Source organism: Rhinopithecus roxellana, chromosome 13 (genome assembly GCF_007565055.1).
Source record: "Rhinopithecus roxellana isolate Shanxi Qingling chromosome 13, ASM756505v1, whole genome shotgun sequence".
NCBI lineage: Eukaryota > Metazoa > Chordata > Mammalia > Primates > Cercopithecidae > Rhinopithecus > Rhinopithecus roxellana.
In genome coordinates this window covers 44,191,072-44,214,952 of record NC_044561.1, presented here as the reverse complement: position 1 = coordinate 44,214,952, position 23,881 = coordinate 44,191,072, and the positions used below count along the sequence as shown (strand labels likewise).

Sequence of the window (23,881 nt, the reverse complement as noted above, 5' to 3'; positions counted from 1 at the left end):
CTCCAGCCTGGGCGACAGAGTGAGACTCCGTCTCAAAACAAAACAAAACAAAAACAAAAAGCACCCAGAAAGGCAAACAATCTTATAATGAGCTTCAGTCATCCTCAATGCAAACCTCTTATGGAAAGGGCACCTCCAGCGTTTGTCCTCACAGGTGCGGTGGCTCAGGGCCCGGGCCATGGACTCACTCCCCGGCTTCTGGGCCGCCAAGGTGAACAGATCCATTGTCCCTCTCAGAGTCTGTGGACCCCAGGAAGAACGCAGCTGCCCTGGGTTGGCTCAGTAGATGACTGTTGTCGTGACCATCTTCACAATCAGATATTCCCTCTCTCTTTCTCTCAGAGGAATCTGTCATAGTCTTGGATTAATGTGACCTTTAGCTGCATTTCAAACCAACCTCTAAGCAAAGTTCCAGGCCCCTTGCTAGGAAGTGGTGAAGAGCCAGGGACCGAGGCACGCAGCGGACACCTCCTGGACATCCATGTTTGCGATTATCAGCAAGTGAAACCCCCGAAATTTCTCTTAACATCCTACTTCTGTGATTAAGTTGTGTAATTATTTGCTGTCCTGAAATTCTAGGCAAACAGAAAAACAACATCCCCAAAAATGGGCAAGGGAAGAAATGGTTCAAAGAGGAAAGATTAATCAAGAAACTTGGGAAGGAAATGGAGCTGCCTCGTTTGACCACTAGAGCCAGGTGGAAGGATTCGGTGTTTGTTGTTTAATATTGTAACTACTATTTAACCTTATCAATTAAATCACATTATTAATCAAACCATATTATTAATCAAACCATCAACAATTCTTGAATGCACAAACCAGGAGCTGGGAACGAGCTAAGCCACTGAGGCCGGTCCTAAAGGCAGCTCTTCTCATCTGTGGGTGAAGTGCTGGGGTTTGCAGTCCTGCTACAATATTAGCACGACAGGCCACTAGGCGGCAATGTCATACCTCTCTGTGCTGAGCCTTAAACTCTCAGATTCAAGAAATCTACAATGTGAGATTCCACGCAAACAAAATCACTAGATTATGACAAGGGCACTCCCTCTACCTCAAAAAGTCCACAAGAAGGCACGTCACTAAATGGTAACAGATAGCATCCCAGAGAATGCTGAGGGGATGGCAGGGAGGAACGCAGGAAAGAGCAGGAAAAGAACTTTCTCTGAGGCAGGGGTATTGTAGCACTATTTATAACAGACAGAAGCGGGAGCCGCCCAGTGCCCTCAGTGAATGAATGGATGAGCCTGCATGGGTTATGTCCCAGCCATAACAAGGAATGCAGAGCTGACACATGCTGCCACGTGGATGAAATCCGAAAACCTCATTTTAACTGAAAGAAGCCAGACACAAAAAGTCACAATTCTATTTCTGTAAAATGTCCACAATGGGCAAATCCATAGAGATAAAAAGCAGATTAGTGATTACCAGGAGCGGGAGGAAGTGGTGAGAGAGAATGACTTCCTTTTTTTTTTTTGAGATGGGGTCTTGCTCTGTTGCCTAGGCTGGAGTGCAGTGGCACGATCTCAGCTCACTGCAACCTCTGCCTCCTGGTTTCAAGCAATTCTCCTGCCTCAGCCTCCTGAGTACCTGGGATTACAGGCACCCACCACCACGCCTGGCTAATTTTTGTATTTTTAGTAGAGACGGGGTTTCGCCATGTTGACCAGGCTGGTCTCAAACTCCTGACCTCAGGTGAGCCACCCACCTCAGCCTCCCAAAGTGCTGGGATTACAGGCGTGAGCCACCGTGCCCAGCTGCGAGTGGCTTCTAATGAAGTTTCTTTTTGGGTGATGAAAGTGTTCTGGAATTAGTGGTGATGGTTGCACAATTTTGCAAAATAGTCTAAACCACTGAATTGTACAGTTTAAAAGTGTAGATTTTATGGTCTATGAAATAAATCTCATTTCTTACAGGTTTAAAAAAAAAACATGGAGGGACTTTCTGCTTCATAGGTTCCACAATTGAGAAACAGATTTCACTGGACAGAAAAGCATGTGAAATAAGGATGCAGCAGAGGAAGAGCTGTGCCTCCTGTCTGCTGACCGTGTCTTTGCCAGGGCAGATCCAGAGACGCTCAGGGAGCCAGGCCAGAGCTTATAGTCCTGGCTTCCTTCAGAAATGAAGAGCTCATAGGACCTACAAGTCAAATTCCTAGTTGGATGAGACTAGAAATTTTTTTTTTTTACACAGGGTCTCACTCTGTTGTCCAGACTGGAGTGCAGTGGCATGATCTCAGCTTACTGCAATCTCTGCCTCCTGGGTTCAAGAGACTTTCCTGCCTTAGCCTCCTGAGTAGCTGAGATCACAAACATGAACCACCATGACAGACTCATTTTTTGTATTTTTTTGGTGGAGATGAGGTTTTGCTGGAGTGTAGTGGCATGATCTCAGCTTACTGCAACCTCTGCCTCCTGGGTTCAAGAGATTTTCCTGCCTTAGCCTCCTGAGTAGCTGAGATCACAAATATGAGCCACCGTGACAGACCAATTTTTTGTATTTTTTTGGTGGAGATGAGGTTTTGCCATGTTGCCCAGGTTGGTCTCGAACTCCTGAGCTTGGGCAATCTGCCCGCCTCTGCCTCCCAAAGTGCTAGGATTATAGGTGTGAGCCACCGCACCTAACCTAGAATTCTATCAGCCTTCCACCCTTTCCCTCCTGAAAGGAATTAAGGGCTGTTATCACCAACTCACCGTCCTGAAGAACAGTTCTAGGAAATCTCGATACTCCTGGCTGCTTCCGTTGCGAAAGGATTCTGAGTACCTGACATTTGTGATTCTGACCTTTCCAATGAGCTTCCGGGCCGCTGCAGGATGGAGGATAAGCACATTTGGAATGTATTAGATAACAAAGTAACATTTCAATATTAATAAGAGTATTTTCATGTCCGTGGAGAGCATCACACCAAGGCCGCCCTGTGTTCTAGAAAGAAGGAATAGTGCCAGGGCTCAGTGACACAGTCCATCAGATGCCAGAGGACACAGGACACAGTGAGAGAACCTTTCAGAGGACGGAGCCAGCTTGGCCCCTGCAACTGTGTCCTCAACACACACACCCTTCCTTCCTTGCTGCCGTTACCCATGCTGGGGCGTTCAATTTACCAGCAAGCTGGCATGACTTGAAGCATGTGGAGGCACCATTAAATAACTTTGCCAGGGCCACAGGTACAAACTGGGCTGTCCCAGGTATACCAGGACTTAGAGCCCTGGCCAGGCCTCTACTCAGAGTCCACAGGGCCACAGGGTGCCCAGGGGTCTTGTTTACAGCCAGCCCTTCTTCCTCCCCCAGCAGCCCCACCTCCCCTTGTCTATGGGCAGTCCCTGTTTTGGCATCACCTGTTCCATCTGAATCTTTTCCCTCCGTGGAGGGCTTCTAGGAGTATGTGGCACACAAATGTGGTCCAGGAAGGTCACCACCCCATCCTGGCCCTGGCATGGCAGCCACCCCAGTGTTCAGTCAGTCCCTCACCAAATATTTGTGAAGCAGCTGCCATGTGCCAGAGGCATTCTAGACAGTGAAGGAGAAAGACACAGCTCTCCCCTCAGGGGGCTTAGAGTCCATCTCCCCAGAGCTTCTCACTCAGGCTTAAGACAAACCACAGAGCCATTCTGCTATGCATTCCTGGGGGAACCCCAAACTCTCCATCCTTGAGATCATTTTTGTGGCTGCCTCTGAGGGCCTCTGGTTCAGTCTCTATGGTTGGCATGGGCAACCCAGTCTGAAAGCCATCAGTAGCAGAACAGGTGCACAGGTGAGAGCAGGTATAAGCCTGCCCACAGGTTCGGGTCCCCCATGTCCCATCCAGAGCAGCTGAGACCTTCAGTGGCCCAACTCTGGTTCTCAGACCCCAGGGCCACCCTGCCTGACCGTCCAGCCAGCACTGATCTCCCTCTTCTCCAGCTGCTCATGAACTTGCACAGTTCACGTCATGCACTCCCTCTGTTCTCTAATTTCTCAGGCCATGGCTGATTAGTACTTTAAAGCACAGACATAGAAGTTCTCAACTTCTATCACTGCATCCCAATAGGCCATCTTATGCCTCCCTCAAGGGGTGTGCGCCCCACCTTGCAGACCACTGCTATCAATGCTGCCCATGGTGTGAAAACCATCTTACACCTCCCTGAAGGGGTGCGCACCCTACTGTGCAGACCACTGCTACTAACACTTGGGAAACTGCCACAGTGTGAAAACCAGCCTGCAACATCAGACGTGCCCTTGACTATCCAGGTAAGGTACACATAAGAAAATACCCAGGTGGCGACGCTAACGAAAAGAAAAGAGGAATTTCATCCAAATATATGTAATGTTGTCACCACCCAGCTTGAACGCAGTGGAGTCTATGTTTGATTCATTATTGCTTAATTCTTTAGTTTGTGGCCCCGGGCTCCGGCGGGCTGCTCACAGATCATCCGTGCGACTGCCGATTTTAGGTTGATATCCTTCCTGAAAGCCAAGTCCTCTGAGACTGTTGAGATCAGAGGGAGTGGATGCAGCTCAACAGATGAGTTGCTTCCCCAAGAGGACACAGGGGAGCCACACCCGCCACCTCCCAGGCACAGTCTGCAGCACTCTGCCACCGCCTCAGAGCCTGCGGGTTGCCTAATGCCTTTTCCTGAATAAGCCGCCTCCTGCCTGGCCGTCGTTGCATACCTGCTGAAGCCAGCCAGATGTCCCTAAGCTGAGAGGAACAATGACACCTAGCAGCCCACAAACTAATCCAGCTCTCTTAAGCCTTAACCCATGGAAAGTCTTTTTCATACTTTTTATTCCTCTCTTTGAAAACAAATGGGAGGCCGAGGCGGGCGGATCATGAGGTCAGGAGATCGAGACCATCCCAGCTAACACGGTGAAACCCCATCTCTACTAAAAATACAAAAAAATTAGCCAGGCGTGGTGGCAGGCGCATGTAGTCCCAGCTACTCGGGAGGCTGAGGCAGGAGAATGGTGTGAACCCAGAAGGCAGAGCCTACAGTGAGCTGAGATTGCACCACTGCACTCCAGCCTGGGCAATAGAGCGAGACTCCGTCTCAAAAAAAAACCAAAAACCAAAAAACAAAACAACACAAAAAACCAAATGGAAGCCCATTACCTGTCCTCACTTTCAGATGAGCTCTGGCACCTTCTTTCCCACATGCTTTGGCCACGATCTCAACCAGGTGCAAGACCCCAGGCTCCAGCCCCGACAGTGTCACATTCATGTTCCAGGTCTCTAGGACCACGGTGGGGCTCCGTGCGGAAGTCAGAGTGAGCTGGAAGGCAGAGTCCAAAGCAAGACCTGCCTCCCATGCCAGGTGGAAGCTTGTGCTGGTCACATTGGAGACCATGATCCTCCCAATGGAGACAGGAACTGGGAAGTGGAATAGAAACACCAAAATTAAACATCAAGCCATTTCTAGGAGAAAAGAAGCCTCGCCCAATGCCGAAAATCAAATTCATCACCATGGGGACATGAGCGATTTGCAGGTGATGGCCGCCAAGGTGATGGGTGAGTAGGATCCTGTACAAACCTCCCAAGCCCGGGCTTCCTGGGCCTGCATCCTTGCCCCTCCTCAGGATGATAGCAAATGGCTTCTGGTTTGGTTTTGTTTCAGCAAATGGCTCATATACATCCCTGAGGCCCCTGGACTCCCCAAAATGAAGGCCTCTTGAGCAGGTTCTTGGTGGCGCCTCAGATGGACCGTCTACTCTTGACCCCTGGGTGGATTTACCCAGGATCCAACTCGGGGTCGATATTGGTGACAATGCTGGCTAGAGAACCATTCTTACAGGAAGACCTCACATCCCTCAGTAATACTGACTTACATGGGCTTAAGAGTTTAATCTTAGAGCCTGCTTAGCAGAGGAAACGCACTGAGGAAGATCACATTTAACAGTTCATTAGCATGAAATCCAGAGGCAGACTAGCTCTGCAAGCTCACAGGGCTGTCATGGCCGACACCCAATTCCTGCACAGAGCTGCTGTGACTCTTCTGAGATGTCACCTGGGGGCTTGGTGATGGCTCAATCTTCCACAGGTAACATGGAACTGCTGGGGTTACGGTATGACTAGAGGTGCAGAACAGCTGAGGGGTACAGGAACCCTGGATGTGTAGAGCAGATGGGGGTACAGAATACTTAGGGGGTAAAAAAACAACTGGGGGTGTAGAACAGCTGACAATGCAGAGCATCTGTGGAGGTTCAACATCTGGGGTGAAGAGCAGCTGGGGAAGTACAGAATCATGGGTGTAGAACAGCTGAGGGAGCACAAAGCAGCTGGGAAAGTGCAGAACATCTATGGAGGTGCAAAACAGCTGGGGAGATAGAGAAGAGCTGGGGAGATGTAGAATCTCTGGGGCATATAGAACAGCTGGGCAGATACAGAGCAGCTGGGGAGAGACAGAATAGCTGGGGAGATGCAGAATCTCTGGGGCGTATACAACAACTGGGCAGATGCAGAACAGCAGGGAACATACAGAACAGCTGGGGAGATGCAGAATCTCTGAGACATATAGAACAGCTGGGCAGATACAGAACAGCCGGGGAGATGCAGAATCTGAGGCATATAGAACAGCTGGGCAGATACAGAACAGCTGGGGAGATGCAGAATCTCTGGGGCATATAGAACAGCTGGGCAGATACAGAACAGCTGGGGAGACAGAACCACTGAGGAAGTGTAGAGCAGCTGGGAGTACAGAAGAGCTGGGGGTGCAGAAAAGCTGGGGTGCAGCACACCTTGGTGTGCAGAGCAGCTGCAGGGCTGCAGAATGCTTGGCAGGATGACGGAACAACGGAGGGGTGCAGAACAGCTATGGGAGGGCAGCATTACTGGGGGGTGTAGAGTTGTTGTGGGGGTGTCATCACACTGGGGCTGGAGCAGGCGGGGGCACAGCTCTGCTAGGAGGCAGGACAGCGGGGGTGGTCAATGCCTCAGGGGATGGCTCCAGTACCTAATGTGACAAGTAAGCCCCAGTGCCTGCTCCTGAAGGCAGACCTCTGCCCCAGCGGCTGCAGACAGGGAGCCCTAAGACGTGGGGAAGAGAGGGCTGGGACAGGCAAGGGGACCAAGCTGTCTTCCTAACTCAACCAGAAACCAGCTGCTGGGCGCCTCCGTTTCCTCACGCACAAGATGAGGATGCTGCCTGAGCATTGCTAGCAGCCTGCGACCACGGCTGTGGGAGCTTTGCCACCAGAGGCTCACACAGGCTATGGATCCTATTAGTCCCAGTCCCCATGCACCATTCGAGGAACTCACCACAGGCGGGGGTCTTCAGAGGTGTGAGGGTGGGGGTCGATGGCAGGTCTACAGAACCGGAGGGTCCACTGTCCTCATTTTGCAGCCACGTGGGATTCAGAAGTGTTTCCCATGTGGAACCGGTGGCATGCCAAATGACGTGGCCGGTGGGGTCCTCAGTGGGGGAAGGCCAGGAGGGTGGCTCCATGGTGGAGTTTCCCAGTAGCTGTCCAGGGAGGGCCAGTGGGCCATCTGTGGCCCCAGGAGGGAAGCTGTGGGTTGACCCAGGAGCCTTCAGGGAGGAGGTGGTGCCTATCACCCCAACAGTGTTCCTATGACCAGGGCTCACCTGGCTGGGGCTCCCCTGGCTGGTGCTCTCCTGGCTGGGGCTCGCCTGTCTGAGGCTCCCCTGGCTGGGGTTCACCTCGCTGGGGTTCCCCTGGTCCATCCCCAGACCCAGGGCAGTGCTGGGCGCCTCCTGCTCCTCGCCTTTTCCTGTGCCGTTCCTGTCATATCCGACCACACTGCTGCCCCCTCTCCTGGACGGGGGCCCTGGGACCCAGTCCTGGCCTGCTGCCGGGGTGCCCTGAGGGTGCCCAGGGCTGGGTGACAAGTTCTCTAGGCCGAGGACTGCTGTTCCCATGCCAAGAGCTGGGGCCGTTACCCCTGTCGCCGCAGATAGCCCATTGTCTGTGGGGCTCACCAGGTCACCTGCCAAGAAACATCCACTGTCAGAGCCTGCTGGATCCCACCCATGACTAAGAGCCCTCCCAGGAGGGCAGCACAGCCGTCCAGCAGGACTGCTCTGCATCCCCGCGTGGACCTGGCCAGGGACGCAGGTGGCTTCAGCCAGCATTCGGGAGAGTTTAATGGGCTCATGTTTGCAGGCTCCCGGGGAATCTCCAAAGGCAAGTCACGCCTCTTTACTGGATAAATGAAGAGACTGAAGCTGAGGGTGAGGGATCCACCCGGGGGGGCTACAAAACCCAGACTTGAATGCAGGGCTTGGTTCTCACAGGCCTCGGATTAATCCATCAGGACTCTGGGAAAATGGGACAACTTCCCCCAGATTTGTGCTCAGTGTGGGACTTGGTGCTGGATGCTGTCATCGACTTGCAGGACATTAGGCAAATAAGAAAAACAGGAGAAGACAGGCTGTGGGTGTTAGGAAGCAGAGCAGCACTCGCAGTGTCTGAGGAACATTCTCCCCAGAGAACAGGTGTCGGCTGCTCCTTCCAGCTAGAAAGGCCTCAGTGGGGGCTGGCAAGCCGGTGGCTGGGCACCTCTGCCATGCCTGCATCCAGGCCAACATGGCTCATCAGTCACTGCCTTTTAGGTCCCCAAGTGGCCTCCTCCTGCTGCTCAGCTCAGCACCCCAGGTATCCCCAACCCTCACATCAGAACTGGCCCACAGTAAAGACTGGGGGCTGATACAGCAGGACTAGAGCTCAGCGGCCCCCATCGAGCCCCTCTCCAGCTTCTCTGGGCTTCCACCCCTTCTTGGACTCCAGGCCACCTAGGGAGGAATCCTTTGCCCCGGGCTGCATCCTGACTTCTGTGGACCCAAGGAACTTGGCCTTCATGGACCCCTGTATCCCTCCACTTAAAAATCTATCAAAACTTACATTTTATAATGACATCTGGATGGCAACGAGTGTAATCCAGGCTAGATTCATTGTTTTATGTATATTTACTATCCTTCTATTAGTTTCTTTCTTGTGATTTTAAAAGAAATTGAAATGAAAACATTTCTGTAGGTCTCTAACACTGCCATAGGTCCTCAGCGCTGTGCCAATGGAGAATTGGACCTTGCCCCACCCCCAGATTCTCGGGCAGGGGGCCTCCCCAGAGTTGGCAGGGGGGTCGACACGTACCCTCACAGGCCCGGCCTGCACGGGAAGGGGTGGCATCCCTGGTGGTGCGGCACTGGCAGGTGTAGGAGCCCTCCAGGTTGATGCACCAGGCAGCCGGCGAGCAATCGTGCTCTGCGCTGTCCACACACTCGTCCCAGTCTGCCAGGGGTAGACACAAGACAAAACCCATGAGAAAATGGCCAGAGGGTGATCAGAAGACAGACCCATGCTGGAAGGAGTCCTTCCTAGCCATCTTTGCAGTGAACGGCCGGGAGCAGGGGCACTTTTGGGGCAGAGGTGGGGCGTTTGTCCAACACTCTCATGACAAGCTTATGGCCTGCCCGTGCCCACCTTCACATCGGTTGGCTTATTTGGGGGCAAAGATTAGGAAATGTTGTTTCCTTTGGATGATATTAGCACCCACAGGTGTGCATCTAACCCTTTCTTCTTTATTCTCTGTTTCCACACCCCAAAAGTTGAAATGCTTTCTCCTCTGTCTTTGATGTGCCAACATTCTCCAATACTTAGTGTCTCAACCAAGACATAGAAAAGTAACTGAGCCGGGGGTGGGGTCCAGCTGAGTATAACATGAGCTTCCCACACCGGGGGTGGGGTCCAGCTGAGTATAACATGAGCTTTCCATGCCAGGGTTGGGGTCTGCCTGAGTATAACATGAACTTCCCACGCCGGGGGTGGGGTCCAGCTGAGTATAACATGAACTTCCCACGCCGTTCTAGAGCACCCAGGTGTCTCTACAGGTGTGCTCCTCCTCCTGTGCCTCAAAGACATGTGACGTGATGTCACTGGGGGGCCCGCCTTGGGGAGAAATGGGGAGGACAAGGACAATGTAGTTCCGGGGGGTGGCTGAGCGCATCAGGGGCCAGACCCCGCTGGGTGGTGACAGTGCCTTCTGTGCTTCTGCAGAGCTGCCGGTGGAGGTACTCAGGAACGAACTCACGCCCAGCATGCCACAGAAGTTCCAATTCAGTTGGAATTTAAGCCACGATGTGGGACCAGTTCAGTTCTGTGCAAAGAAAACCCTGCCGCTGAGTGCTCAGAGTCTCGTTTCGTGGCTTTTTTTCTGTTGTGCTTCCTGTGGTCTCCACAGAAGTGGCTTCCCTGGAGAACAGCAAGCTCATCAGCGGCCACAACAGCTATGCCACCACCCTGGCACGGCCTGGGGGCTGCCTTGCCATCAGAACACTGCTGGTGCTAACCCACACCTCTTCCTGGGGTGCTACTCAACCTCCAGCTTACCAGTAACTCTCCTAGGGGTGCTCCGGGTTGGGTTTGGAGCCTAGGCTGGCTGGGTTGCAGTCCATGGAGGACAGCAGAGGCACCAAGCAAGCCGCTGGCTCAAACCACCAAGCCCCTCGTGTCTATTTTGGTGTGTGGTGATTCACCTAGTCTTCACTCCTCCGTCCCCCCAGACAGCTCCCAAGTGAGCTCAGAGGAAGGTGCTGGCAGCTGTATTTAGTCTTGCATTATGCCTGGAGGCTTGCCGGCCCTCCAGTTCAGAGGAAGAGGCAGGTGTGGGAGCAGAAAGAGCTGCCAGCAAGCCTTTGCACCCTCCCGGGCTGGCCAGGCAAGGGCGCAGAGCAGGCAGGAGCCCAGGGCAGGAGGCCGCACACTGCTCCCATTGGCCCCACAGCCAGGTATGGTGGCGGGTGCCTGTAATCCCAGCTACTGGAGAGGCTGAGGCAGGAGGATCACTTGAGCCTAGGAGGCAGAAGTTGCAGTGAGCCGGGATCGTGCCGTTGCACTCCAGCCTGGGCAACAAGAGCAAAACTCTGTCCCAACAACAAAAAAAAAAGAACTGTGGGCAGTTGTCCAGTGTCCTGGAAGTGCTGGGGGGTCCTGACCACAGACACAGTGAACTTCTGTCCCTTTCCCCCGAGCGGACCTTCCAGCCCCATTTCACTCAGGGTCCTGGGCTGACTGATGAGACACAGGTGGGCTGGTTGTTGAGGGCTACTGCCCTGGCCCCCGGTTCTGGTGGAGGAAGATAGAATAGGATTTGCATTTCTTTACCCTTTTAAATAAAGGAAAGACTGACTCAAAGTCACCAAGAGGATTTCTGAGCTGGAGGGCACCAGGCAGCAGGGCCGGTGGCTGGGCTATACCTTGCACACGTGTCCCCTGCCGGTCAATCTGGAACACTGTGCTTGCCAACAGGGGCCGGAGCATGGGGGCCAGCGTGGAGACACTCACGGGAACCCCAGAGTCCTGCACGGTGAGCTTGAGCCTCACGACCACGCTTCCCGCCTGGAGAGACACTATCTGCATTCTCAGTCTCCCATTTCGGTACAAGTCAGATACCACCGGCGGGAAGGAGCTCTCGACCTAGCCAAGAAGAGGCAACAGCTACTCAGACAGCAGACATCCATCAACGTCTTCACGACCGTTAAGCAGGGTTCCAGGTGTGATCAATGGATGGTTCATGGAGCCATTTCTCTCCTCTGTAATCAAGAGGAGGCACCCAGCGACCGACCTCTCAGAGCAAGCAGAGAGGTCCATTCACAGCACCTTAGCTGAGCTTTCCCTGGGACGGCCAGGCCTGGCCTGGTGTGCGCTGGGGACTCACAGTGACCACCGCAATCAAGCTCCCAGTCATGGAGCATCAGATGGACAATCCCCTCTGAGTGTCCTGAAAACTGGTGTGAAGGTCATTTGTGTGAGTGTGTGAGAAAGACTATTGGATTGATTGATAAATGGATTGATAGATGGAGAGGCCCCATCAAGGAACAATGCCTACGGCTCTTTGGAGCTGTCCCCCCACTTACTAGGCTGTATCCCGCAGAAAACATGCACACAGAGCCAGGTGCTTAGGGTCACCCACGCCCAAGCAAGGGAGACACCAGCCTGATTCCCCACCTTTCTGCCAACCCATACTTGCACACACAAGTGAGTTAACATTAAAAAAGGGAGGGAGTTCTCTGAAAACAATGAAAACTGGATTCCCCCTGCAGGCGAATGTTGGGAAGCAACACTCTGTGGGTCTGGCATTTCTACACATCTTGCAAATAGAAGCACTAACTGCCCTTTTGTTCCAGAATATCTTTCCAAGGATGTTTGCATAGTAAACAGCCTTGGGAGGGAGAGATAATGGCTCCCTCCAAAGCAAAGGGCAGGTTTGTTACTGTCTGATGTAACAGATAATGTCTCCTTCTGGAGCAAGTGCTTGCACCCATTATAAAAGATTCAGGTTCCCTAGGGTTGGGGTTCCTCAGCTCAGGTGCAGACTCACTTTATGTGCTTCGTGCCCCTGAGGCCCTCTGCATCACCTCTGTGGGACTCGGGTGCAGGAAGGGGAACTGGCACAACCGCACATGTATGCTGCCTGCTGTGCTGTGAGTAATACAGTCTTCTGTCTCTGGCCCAGGAGTCTCGTGTCTTCTGCCAGCATGCATGACACTGTGGTAGACTCACTTGTTAGTTTGCAGGGAGGGTAAAAACTCGGACCTTATGTGATTCTTGGCAGATTAGGAAGTCACTTTTCCCTCCAATGCACCATCTGTGCATAGATGTGCTTCCCACTGGCTTGCTTCTCCCTAGCTGTCTGCTGATGTCCCCCTTTAGTCACAAGGGAGGAATGGATGCTGTGATTGCTGGTAAATGCTTTGCTAATGAAGCTACCCCAGAGCTGGAAGACAGAGCCCTCAGACAGAAGGTTCTACAGAAAATCCAGCAGTAGGATTAAATGGTGTAGACCATTTGAATAAAGGTACATATTTTAAAGATGGATCGGCCCCATATCTGGATTAAGCACCCCATAAAAGCAGGGGGGAAGCTTCTGAGTAATCACTGTGCGATTTGGGTTTGGCCTCCCCTGAAGCTGCAGTAACATGTATTTTTGCCACAATCCCAGAGGAAGAGCTGGGCAGGAATTGGCTTGTGTTTGATGTTCTCACTCAGAACACCCAAGAAAAGATTTCTGTGTCTGCACTGTGGCTTTACCTCGTGAAGCAGTTGTCTAGAAAAGTCCTGGAACTCCATGCTGCTGTGGTTGAGTAACCTCTCTGTCAGGTTGTGGTTTACAATCTTTATTGTGACTTCAAATACCTGGGCATCTGAGACAGACAGTGAAACAACTTAGCCTGTGGTCAAAAGTCACACACTTGTCTGTTAATGTTTTCCATGAAGCCTACTCTTTGGCGGATAACTTTTTTTAATAGGTTGGGGCATGAATCTTAGATTGAGGCATCCTAATTGGGGGAAATAAATGTAAGAAACAAAAGAATAAACAACCACTTTTATGTCCAGGGCAGAGACATCCCAGGAAGGAGGTGCAAACGTCACACACAGCCCGTACCCACAGGAACTGGGACTCAACCAGTGCATGGAGGGTCCTTTCCCATGGGGTGGCTGCTGCTTTCCTTTGCCCTATTCACAACCACAGGGCCCAGCGGGTACTCACACAGGGCCCTTACTCAGGCCCCCAACCTCAGGGTGACCAAAGGGTTCCAACCTGCCTGGGACGTTCCAGAATTTAGCTCTGAAAGTCTCATCTCTCAAGAACGTACTCTGCCAGTCAAACTGGTAGGGTTGCTCACTTACAAAGGAGGTTGCATTATTTTTGGACATAAGCAAAGATGGAAAAAAGGCTCAAGATGGGACACGGGAATATTCGTCTCTCATTACGAGAAGAAACTCAGCATGCACAACCCAAGCGTCGGCAGGCACAGGAGCAGGTCAGCCACAATTCTGCACCTTTCTCTGGTTATCTAACAGCCACCCGCAGCTGTGCCCCACCCTGGCTCTCTCCCAGCTGGCAAACTATGGGCCATCAGAGAGTGTGTCACCTATGCACGCCACACTTAAGGCTGTAGAAATGCCACCAATGTTGTATATTGTGTATTTCCCAGTTGGGGCTCCTGTGAATCTCCCATCTTAGCAAGAGGGAGGAGCACCCCTTGTGGCCTCCGATTCTCAGGCCCCGACATATCGCAGAGCCTCATGGACCAGCAGCCTCCTCCAGGACCCTGGGAATTGGACTCCCTGGAGGCTCTGGGCATCAGGTGCCACTGTAACACCTGCCCTGCTGCCTCCCGGTGTCACAGGCTCATGACAAGGTGGAATTAGACAAGGCCTTTAAAGGAAATTGGGCTCCTTCAAAAAGGGCTCTACAAAAGAAGGGCATTTTTATAATCTGGAAAAGGAGAGAAAATTAAGGCTGGGAAGTGGAATAGGCTGGTATTTCAGGAGTCTTCTAGACTCTTCCAAATTATCTGGAATGTAGGTATTTTTTTCCTGAGGGCACAGGGTTGGTGGTGTGGGGAGGGTGAGGGCAGGGGGTTGGTGGGTGGGGAGGGTGAGGGCACGGGGTTGGTGGGGAGGGTGAGGGCACGGGCTTGGTGGGGTGGGGAGGGTGAGGGCATGGAGTTGGTGGGGAGGGTAAGGGCATGGGGTTGGTGGGGTGGGGAGGGAGCTGCAAGTTCCTATTGCGTTTCCCATAGAGATCAATTATGCACCCTGGAGGATGGCGCTGTAATGGAACTGCCTCTCAGACCTCAGTTTCCAAAGAGGGAAAAGAGTCCCTCCTCCCCTTAGCCCGGCGTACTTTGGAAATGAAATGAGAAGATGAGGTGGAGTCAGCTTGGAATGGGAAGCTGCGTGCACAGTGGAAGGCTTGTGTTGAGCGTGGCCGGGGTGCTTCGGGGCTTTCTGGATGCCCATGCTGGCTGCTATGAGGACTTAGCTTGAGGTTCACCCCAAATCAGTTTGAAAAGGATGTAGGGCTGAGCCACATTCCGCCATTCATTCTCCGCCACCACTCACTGTCACTAGCATTAACCTCTGTGAGTGAGAAAGGCCCCAGTATGGTCTGTATGCAGCAATTTCTATGCTCTGCACTCTCTGCTGAGACATGAAGCCCAAAGCCCACAGCCCAGGGCTCTCACCGGCTCTACATCAGGGACACACACGTCGAGAACCCAGGACCAGAATGGAGCCCCAGCAGGCCCACATTCACATCCCACAGCCACGGAGGCCAGCCTTGGGGAGAACTTCCACCAGCCAGGCCTCACCTGACCAAGTCTAGGCACCACTGGGCACCAGGCAAGTGGGGAGCAAGTCATGGGCAGAGCCAAGTGGGCCACATGGGACAGACCCAGATGGGCCACACCAGCTCCTTCCCTACAAAGTGCCGAGTTCATGTGTGCATCGTGTGTTTTGGGGACAAAAGTTTCCTCTTGGGATCACTCGAGCCCAGGAATTTGACACCAGCCTGAGCAACATGGCAAGATTCCATCCTTACAAAAAATAAAAAAATTTAGCCGGGTGTGGTGCTATATGCCCATGGTCCCAGCTACTAGGGAGGCTGAGGTGGCGGGATCACTTGAGTCCAGGGAGTCAAGACTGCAGCGAGCTGTGATCGCACCACTGCACTCCAGCCTGGGTGACAGAGTGAGTCTGTCTCAAAAAGAAAAAACATTTTGTCCCAGCACAAATGTGGTGGGCACAGCATTCGCTTAACATGCACCACGAGGGAAGCGAGGCATGAAAACGTCAGTGATTCTCCCCTCTCAGAGAGGGAACTTAGATGGCCTCAGTGCGGTGGGGTAAGCAGGCAGGGTCCTGATCTGCCTGCCAGGAGCTGCCGCCTTCTGCTTTATTATTATTTTATTCCTTTGCTTTGCTCTAGCTGATACTTTATTGGTTCTTCTGATTCCACATGTTGTCCCCTCACACGGCAGAGTGAACCCGGAACAGGATGAGATGCAGGGAAGGGAGGGAGCACGTGAAGGTGCCAGCGGGCCGGTGCAATGCCGGGCAGGCAGTGGGATGACTGGGAGGAGAGGTAGGAAGTGTGGGGCGGTCAGTGACTTCTGGTGCCCTGGTTGTAGGAAGAACAATGCGACGTGCTAGGGCCATGGAACTGGTATAGAAAGACAAGCGCACAAGCTAACGTGGGTCTCTGACTGGGGGCCTTACCGGTTTTGACAGTCAGCGTGGTGGAGACGTCGGCCCCACACCCCTGGTAGCTGGTCTTCACCCTGTACAGCACTCCAGCCTCCAGCCCAGCCACCGCCAGTGCCTGGCCCTGTGTCCTGGTGCTCCTGAGCAACTCCGTACCCTGGTAAACCCAGACATGGAAAGTGTGGTTCTGCGTAGAATTTAAACGCCAGGATACTTGAAAACTGCTACTGGTGACGTTGAGGACCACGTAGTCACTGAGTGGAGGACAATCTACGAAAGCACAGGAAGAGAAGACGAGCAAAGGGTCAGCGAGGGTGGCTTTATCTTCTGAAGCAGGTAACACAGCCTCGTCTCAACTTGGTTCTCACTGATTTATTGATCAAGTTGATCCATGCAGGACAGCACTCGCTGTTTTCTGTTTTTTGTTTTGAGGCAGAGTCTCACTCTGTCACCCAGGCTGGAGGGCAGTGGTGCGATCTCGGCTCACTGCAACCTCCGCCTCCCCAGTTCAAACAACTCTCTGCCTCAGCCTCCCGAGTAGCTGGGATTACAGGTGCTCGCCCCCGTGCCCTACTAATTTTTTTGTATTTTTAGTAGAGATGGGGTTTCACCATGTTAGCCAGGATGATCTTGATCTCCTGACCTCGTGATCCATCTGCCTCAGCCTCCCAACGTGCTGGGATTACAGGTGTGAGCCACCGTGCCCGGCCCACTCGCTGTTCTTTTTGTTTGTTTTTATTTTTTTTCCAATTATAAATGAAACCCATTCATTCAAAACAGAGTATCAATCTTCTCTCTCTCCAGGCTTCTGAGTAATTTTGGAAGGTAGCTCAGGACTGCATTCAGTGATGGGGATATCTGAGATGAAATGGACAAGCAAGAGGTCTCAAGTTGAAACCTCAGCCTCTCTATCACTGAGCCAAGTTAGAGGGTTGGAGTCATCCAAGTGTGCCTCTGTCTACACAATGAATAGCATTGAGTCGTGGGGCTCCTTGGGATCCAGAATCGGTGGTTACTAGAAAGTCAGAAGACTCTGGGGACCCGTTGGCAGTCGTTGTACAGAAAACATTGGTAGCAATGGCCACGACAGTGTAAGGTTTCTGTGCCATGTCTACAAACGCTGCCTTGCCAGCTTCTCCCAGGGCCCTGGGCTGCTCTGATTCATGACAAGCACTTGGTCATTTGCACGAGAACGTCTGCACTGGGCTGACTCATCACGCCGTAAACGATGTCATCACGCCGTAAACGATGGCCTCGTCAGGAAGCAGGACTCAGAAACCAGGCTGAGCTTCCTTTATTGCCTTTTTTATGCTTTCCTATTGAAATCCATGCCTCAGGGAGCAAAGCTCTGATGTACCAACCTATATATATGCCAGTGCTCAAATAGCATTGAAGCTCTTTTTTGGTTAAAAAAAAAAAAAAATTCTGGCTGTACAGCAAGTATCTGGGCAGCAAGAATTATATAAAAAGTAGATGGCCCCCAGTCTAGTCACCAAAATTTTCACATGAGAGTTTAAATTCTATAAAAACAAGCAATGAAGAATTTTAAAAAATATATGTTGCAAAACCATGGTAAAGAAAATAATAATTTTATAATGTGTGGCTTCCCAAAGCCTTTTATGTAAGGATTGGTAGGATATATACTTTCTAGTATCATGAAAAAAATTCTGTTTTTAGACACATGTGCCTGCTTTCTCTCAATAACAAACTGAAAAAAAACCAACACTATCCAACTCATTTCCCTTTTCGCCTTGGCTGCCAAGAGGCTCAGAATCCAATTTAGTGCCCAGTCACCACCACGCGACATAGCCCTCCTGTCTCTTCCCTCCAATCCGAGACTGAGCTGCCTCTTTTGAATCTTGGGCCCTGTGTGGGTGAGCTCCCCAACTGAAAACCCTGCCACTCCGCCTCCCAGTAGATGAGCATCTGTTACGGGAATCTGGACAGGCTTCACTCGGACGGGATCAGTGACATCCACCCAAATTCTGATGTGTCCTAATAACAATTCTAGGATGTGGGGTAGAATGTATTTTTTAAGACACATCCATACTTTTTACAGGATTATCCAGTGATTTTTGGCATATTGATCAGAGACACCGACATGGATTCATTCTTTATGATATTTTCTTTAGTGGCAAGAAAAGCAGAAATGCTTCAACTGAGGGTGGCCCAAAGCTTGGGACCTGAGATTGTGGGTGGCACCCCCCATCTCCAGGGTCACCAGAACCCGGGAATCAAAAAGACCCCCCACTGCCTGGCCTTCTAACCACCACCGAGCTTTTTAAAGTCTGTTCCTTGGGAACATATGTCTCACTGAAAAAGGAAGGAAGGGCTACAATTTCTTTTCCAAAAAGTCTGCTAAAAGCACTGACTGTTCTATTTTTGTACAGTCAGGACACAGCCCCAAGCATTTTTTTATCCATGTCCGTGGAGGATGGTGTGACAGCAAAATGCCCTGCAAACAGGAAAGTGGGGCGGCCACGAGCAAGCCCAGCGGCTTGAACAGCAGCCCCCAGTCCACACCCAGGGCTCCAACCTTGCCTCCTTGTTGCCATTCAGATATCAAACTTGACGCAGAGTGAGAGAGCACATGGGTGGGACAACAGATGGCCATTTAAAAGCACATTCTATAAGGGGTGCTTCTCAGCAGAGCAGAGTTAAAATTAAAAGGGCACCCGTACTTATTTGAAAAGAATGCAGAGGAATGGTGTTTGGAAAGAAGTCTCAAAGGGTACAGGGCTGACAATGCATGCTTTATCTCTTTTAATAAAAATGTTTACTCTTTAAATTAAGATGCCAGTGGGTTTTGGGATCACTGGATGGGGACCTGCAAATCTGGCATTTCAAATGCTGTGAAAACCCTCGGAGGCATCTGCAGAAGCTGCCATCAGTGATTTCTGCAACTAAGAGAGATTGTGAGCATTTGGGGAAAGAGAATCTCATCTAATCCAAAGAAATGCATTATCCCTGAGGACAACATTCCCATCCAATATCTGTGTGGCCCTTTTCCAGTCTGTTACCTTGAAGCATTTGGAATTGTCCATATTTGACCATGTTTGTCCAACAAGGGCACCAATTTCTTACGGCTCAATTTTTTTTTATTGAGCATCTACTGTGCACCCAGCATCACCATAAACACTGAGGGAACAAGGATGAGTTAATGTCCACAGTGTCCAAGCTGCGCAGTATGCATTATAGCAGCAGTAGGAACTTGCAGGGAGCTATAAATTAACTTCCTGGTCTGAGCCCCCCACAGTACTCCCTCCCACGACATCCATGTCACAAACCAGCCATGTTATCAGTGACACAGTTACAGGTGATGTTTCCTGGGTGCCGTGTGTACCAGGCATGTTATCCTATTTAGTCCTTACAGCAATCCCAAGTAATAGGTTCTTCTAGGATCCCCATTTTACAGAGGACAAAACTGAAGCCTAGAAAGGTCAAGTAGGTAGTATATGGCAAAGCTGAACAATAAGAAATAGCACAGTTCATCTGCCTTACTGCTAAGCTTTCCTATCACCAGTCGTAGGCTGAATAACAACCTTCAAAGGTATCAAGTCCTAATCCCTGCAACCTATGACTGTGACCTTATTTGGAAAAGGAATCTTTGCAGATGTGATTCAGTGAAGTATCTTCAGATGGAAAGATAATCCTGGATTTCCCAGGTCCACCCTAAATGCAATCACAAATGTCCTTATGAGAGAGAATCAGGGGAGATTTGCACACAGACACAGACACACATACATGCACACACACACACACACACACACACACACACACAAAGGAGAAGGTGGTATGAAGCTGGAATAGAGAAAGAACAAAGATGTTCACCTTGAAGATGGAGTAGGGCTAGGCGTGGTGGCTCACATCTGTAATCCCAGAACTTTGGGGGACCAAAGTGGGCATATGGCTTGAGCCCAGGAGTTTGAAACCAGCTTGGGCAATATAGCAAGACCCCCATCTTTACAGAAAAACACAAACATTAGCCATATGTGGTGATGTGTGCCTATAGTCCCAGCTACGTGGGGGGCTGAGCTAGGAGGATCAATTGAACCCTGGAGGTGGAGGCTGCAGTGAGCCGAGATTGTGCCACTGCACTTCAGCCTGAGTGACAGAGCAAGACCCTGTCAAAAAAACAAAAGAAAACAAAACAAAAACAGAAGAAGGAGGGATGTAGCCACAAGCCAAGAAATGCCGGCAGCCACCAAAGGGCAGAGAGGCAAGGAATGGATTCTCCCAGAGCCTCTGGAGAGCACAGCCCTGCTGGCATCCTGATTTGGGCCCAGTGGTAACTATTTCAAATTTCTGGTCTTCAGAACTGTGACAGGATACATTTATCTTGTTTGAAGCCACCCAGTTCATGGGTCTTTGTTAGGGAAACCCAGGAAACTTACATATCTCCCAATCCTTCTTTCACTGCAGCTGTTCCCGTGGCTGGACAGCACAGCTTGGAGAGTTTTCTTTGTGTTGTAAAACCAACCAACCAACTTCTAACATGCTAAGGCCAATCTCTCTTTTGTTGGACAGATCTTGCGGTATTTTAAAACTAGAAATCTTCCTTCTACCCCTGACTCCTCTCTTCCAGGGTAGGCCCCTATAACTTGATTTTTGGTTTTCATTAGCCAGAACACCCTCCTTTGGTCACCCTTAAATGGGGACCCTTTTCAGTGTTCCCCTTAAATGTGGCCTAGAAAATGATTCTCTTGACTCTGTGTTTGCATGACCCAAGGCCACAGCAATGTGGTTAATCTAAACTTCAGGCCCCAGAGCCCCTGCTCCACAGCCCTCCCCATCCACAGCTAGGAACACAAGTTCAGAACTTTGCCTCTAGCTGGGTAAAGCACCCTGGGTTCTCCACGTCTGACAGTCTGGCCCTTGTTTCTTCCGGGCAGCCGTGACTCATCTCTGGTTCAGCAGGGAAGGTGCCAGGGATGCTGTTTCCTTAGCAATGTGCAATTGGAATTCACTCTAAACTGCTGAACTGGAAACACTGGATTAGTGTGTCCTGCCCTATTAGAAGTGAAGCCAGGACCGCGCAGCCTCCCCTGTTTGTGTTTGGCGGTCGCTCGAGCGGCCGTGTATGCTGACGTAGTCTGGCAGCTCACTGCGCCAAGCAACACGGCAGAGTGTGACTGCCAACAGACCTAACCGTAAATAGAATCTAATATTTTTCCAGATGACTGACCAGGGTAAAAATAACTATTCGGAAAATACCTGTTTTCCAACCTTCTGCGCTCACGAAAGGGACAGGATTCTCACCCTGGAAGCCACAGAGCAGGAATCTACAGGCGGTTCTCTGCAGAGCTTAGTGGGGTGCCATGGGGTGTGCATGGGGTGCGAAGTTCTAAGTGGATCTCATGGCCACGTGCTTGGGGTACAGGAGTGTTCTCAGTGTTTTGCTGCCAGAGCTGGGCTGGAAATTTTTAATACCTGGAGACCCTTGGGATGACCACTGTGGAAACTTCTCTTTCCGTGACTGATCCAGGAAACGTTTGTGGAGTGCCTGCTCTTTGCAGGGCACCAGGGTGGAAGGCAAGGCCACTCTCCCCACACAGCCTCATTCTGATAGGAGGAGAACATTCCTGGTGGTAGGGGGAACGTCTGACCCTGGAGCCCACCACATCCACAGCTGGCTCTGGGGACTGGTCCACTCCCTCCACCCCTCGCCCACAGGACAACGAGAAGAGCCAATCAGAACCTTAGGCTGAGCATGGGGGCTCCTGCCTGCAATTCCAGCGCTTTATGAGGCCAAGGAGGGAGGATCTCTTGAGGCTGGGAGCTTGAGACCAGCCTGGGCTTCTCAGTGAGACTTCATCTCTACAAAAAATTTTAAAATGAGCCAGCTGTGGTGGTGCACGTCTGTGGTCCCAGCTACTCCAGAGGCTGAGGTTGGAGCCTGGGAGCTGGAGTCTGCAGTGACCGGTGATCACGCCACTGCACTCCAGCCTGGGCGACAGAGTAAGACCCTGTCTCTACAAAAAATAAAAAATAAAATTAATTAAATAAATAAACCACAACCTTAGACTCCTTTTCCTAGTTCGGCTCTGGAACACCAAAGAAAATAATTCAAGTCTTCTGGACCTCTACCGACTCCTGGTTCTAAGCACTCATGAAGGTGGGAAGGGCATGGCGGTTTCCCTACGTGCACCAGGACAAAGGACAGCCCCCGAGGATGCGGAAGAGGCCATCACACTCTCAGGCAGGTCCCCTCCAGAGGGCTGCTAGGGAAGATGGCCTCGGGATGACGAGGGTGGCAGGGAGTCATGAACAGCTGGTTCATGTGCGTCTGCAGAGAACCAGCCTTGGGGTCTTATGCAAGAACATCACCTTCGTCTCCCTCAATTTTCTCTTCTGAAAAAATGAGCGTAAGAAGAGTAGTTGCCTCTTGAGGTTATTTTAAGACTCTAAACGAAGCAATACCCACAGAGTGCTGAGAGCAGAGCCCAGTGTATGTGAAGTGCCGGCAACTGCCAGCTGTGCTGTTATTGTGAACAAAGGGATGGTCGTCACTGTTGAGTCCTTTTAAGGAAAAAGAACATGCAAATTAAATGATTAACGAATTCAAATTGGGTATAAAGAGATTCTCTGTAACCCTTGTCACAATGTTACAGTTCCAGACTCCTGGAAGCAGAAAAGTGCTCCCGTGAGGGGAAAGAATATTATATGATTGCTTTAGAAAGCTGTTAGTTTTCAACTACCAATAATCATCATGGTGAAAACCAGGCTTCTTCTTGGAAACTTTGTACACACTATAGGAACTGAAGAAAGCAGCTTATAAAATTACACACGTAGCAGGATTTAAATAAGATTAAAAAACAAAAAACAAAAAAAACTTGTATTCAATAAAGTCAAAACCTGGAAAGGAACAGGAAATAGAAAGAGATGGGATCAGCGTTGCCTGAGAGACCCCCTGGGAGTCCACAGCCTCCTCCACACCAGACTTTCCTTCCCTTAGCCTCTTCATAGTCAAGCTTCCCTGCAGGATTCTCAGTTGTTTTCTCTTCTTTTTCTCCTCCAGCTGTCTTCCTAACCTGGGCTGCTGGCTGCTTCCCTTCTGCTCTCCTGAAGCCGGCACCAGATCCCTGCAGTTCCCACGGCCGTTTCCTGCCCCGCTGTTACCCACGCGTGCGCCCTCCCTGCTTGCCGTCCAGCTTACCGCTTGCTCGCCTGGGGCTTGCTGAGCCTTCCCTGCTGACCTGACTGCACACGCCCGTCCAGCTGTTTTCCTGCCTTACCCCTGTCCTCTGCAGCCTCTCCTCCTGCACTGACCTGGCACTGTTGGGGTTCTCTGGCCGCAGGCCCCAGGCCTCTTCCCTTCTCTCAGCCATGCCATGGTTTAAGTGTCACCTGGAGGCGAGTGACCCTGGACTCACATATGCAGCCCAGCCCCGCCTCTGCGCTCCAGCACCACGTGTCCAACTCAGTCAGCATTCTGGCACCTCCACTCACTCCATCTCAGCTGTAACTATTACTGACAATAATAACAACAGCTCCCATCTTCCCCATCCACTGCAGTGGAAACACCCTCTACTCCATGGTTCAATCAAGATATCTGGATTCCGTCTTCTTTCCTTTATCCTCTTCTTCACTGAATTAATCAGTAAGTTCCAGAGGTTCTACCTCTAAAATGTTGCCTGAATCCCTTTCTCCACCACCTTCTACACCCTAGACTCCTGCATGCAGTGTATCATCTTTATAGCGCCTTCCTACATTTCAGATTACACAGTTACTTCTTATTCCAAGCTGCTTGATGGCAGAGCCAATCCCGTGTGCCAGTCCTGGTTGGTACATCCCTCCCCACTCCCAACAGGGACAGACCTGGGCATGTTTTTCTACGTGCTTCCCCCTACGCCCAGCCCGCTCTTCTGCTCCCCAGGCTGACCCCGCGATGCTAGGGACAGTC

General features: G+C 51.2%; 1 protein-coding gene across 1 annotated transcript in view; it reads right to left on the bottom strand.

Moving 5' to 3' along the window:
* Positions 1 to 23,881, bottom strand: part of UMODL1 (uromodulin like 1) — a 66,435-nt gene that overhangs the window by 24,196 nt on the left and 18,358 nt on the right. Inside the window, exons 7-13 of the mRNA XM_030915156.1 lie at positions 15,994 to 16,248; positions 13,018 to 13,130; positions 11,184 to 11,403; positions 9,082 to 9,219; positions 7,229 to 7,918; positions 5,087 to 5,344; positions 2,691 to 2,803 (exon numbers count right to left, since the gene is read on the bottom strand). Of these exons, the coding sequence (XP_030771016.1) occupies positions 2,691 to 2,803; positions 5,087 to 5,344; positions 7,229 to 7,918; positions 9,082 to 9,219; positions 11,184 to 11,403; positions 13,018 to 13,130; positions 15,994 to 16,248 (1,787 nt within the window). The remainder of the gene's footprint in view (positions 1 to 2,690; positions 2,804 to 5,086; positions 5,345 to 7,228; positions 7,919 to 9,081; positions 9,220 to 11,183; positions 11,404 to 13,017; positions 13,131 to 15,993; positions 16,249 to 23,881) is intronic.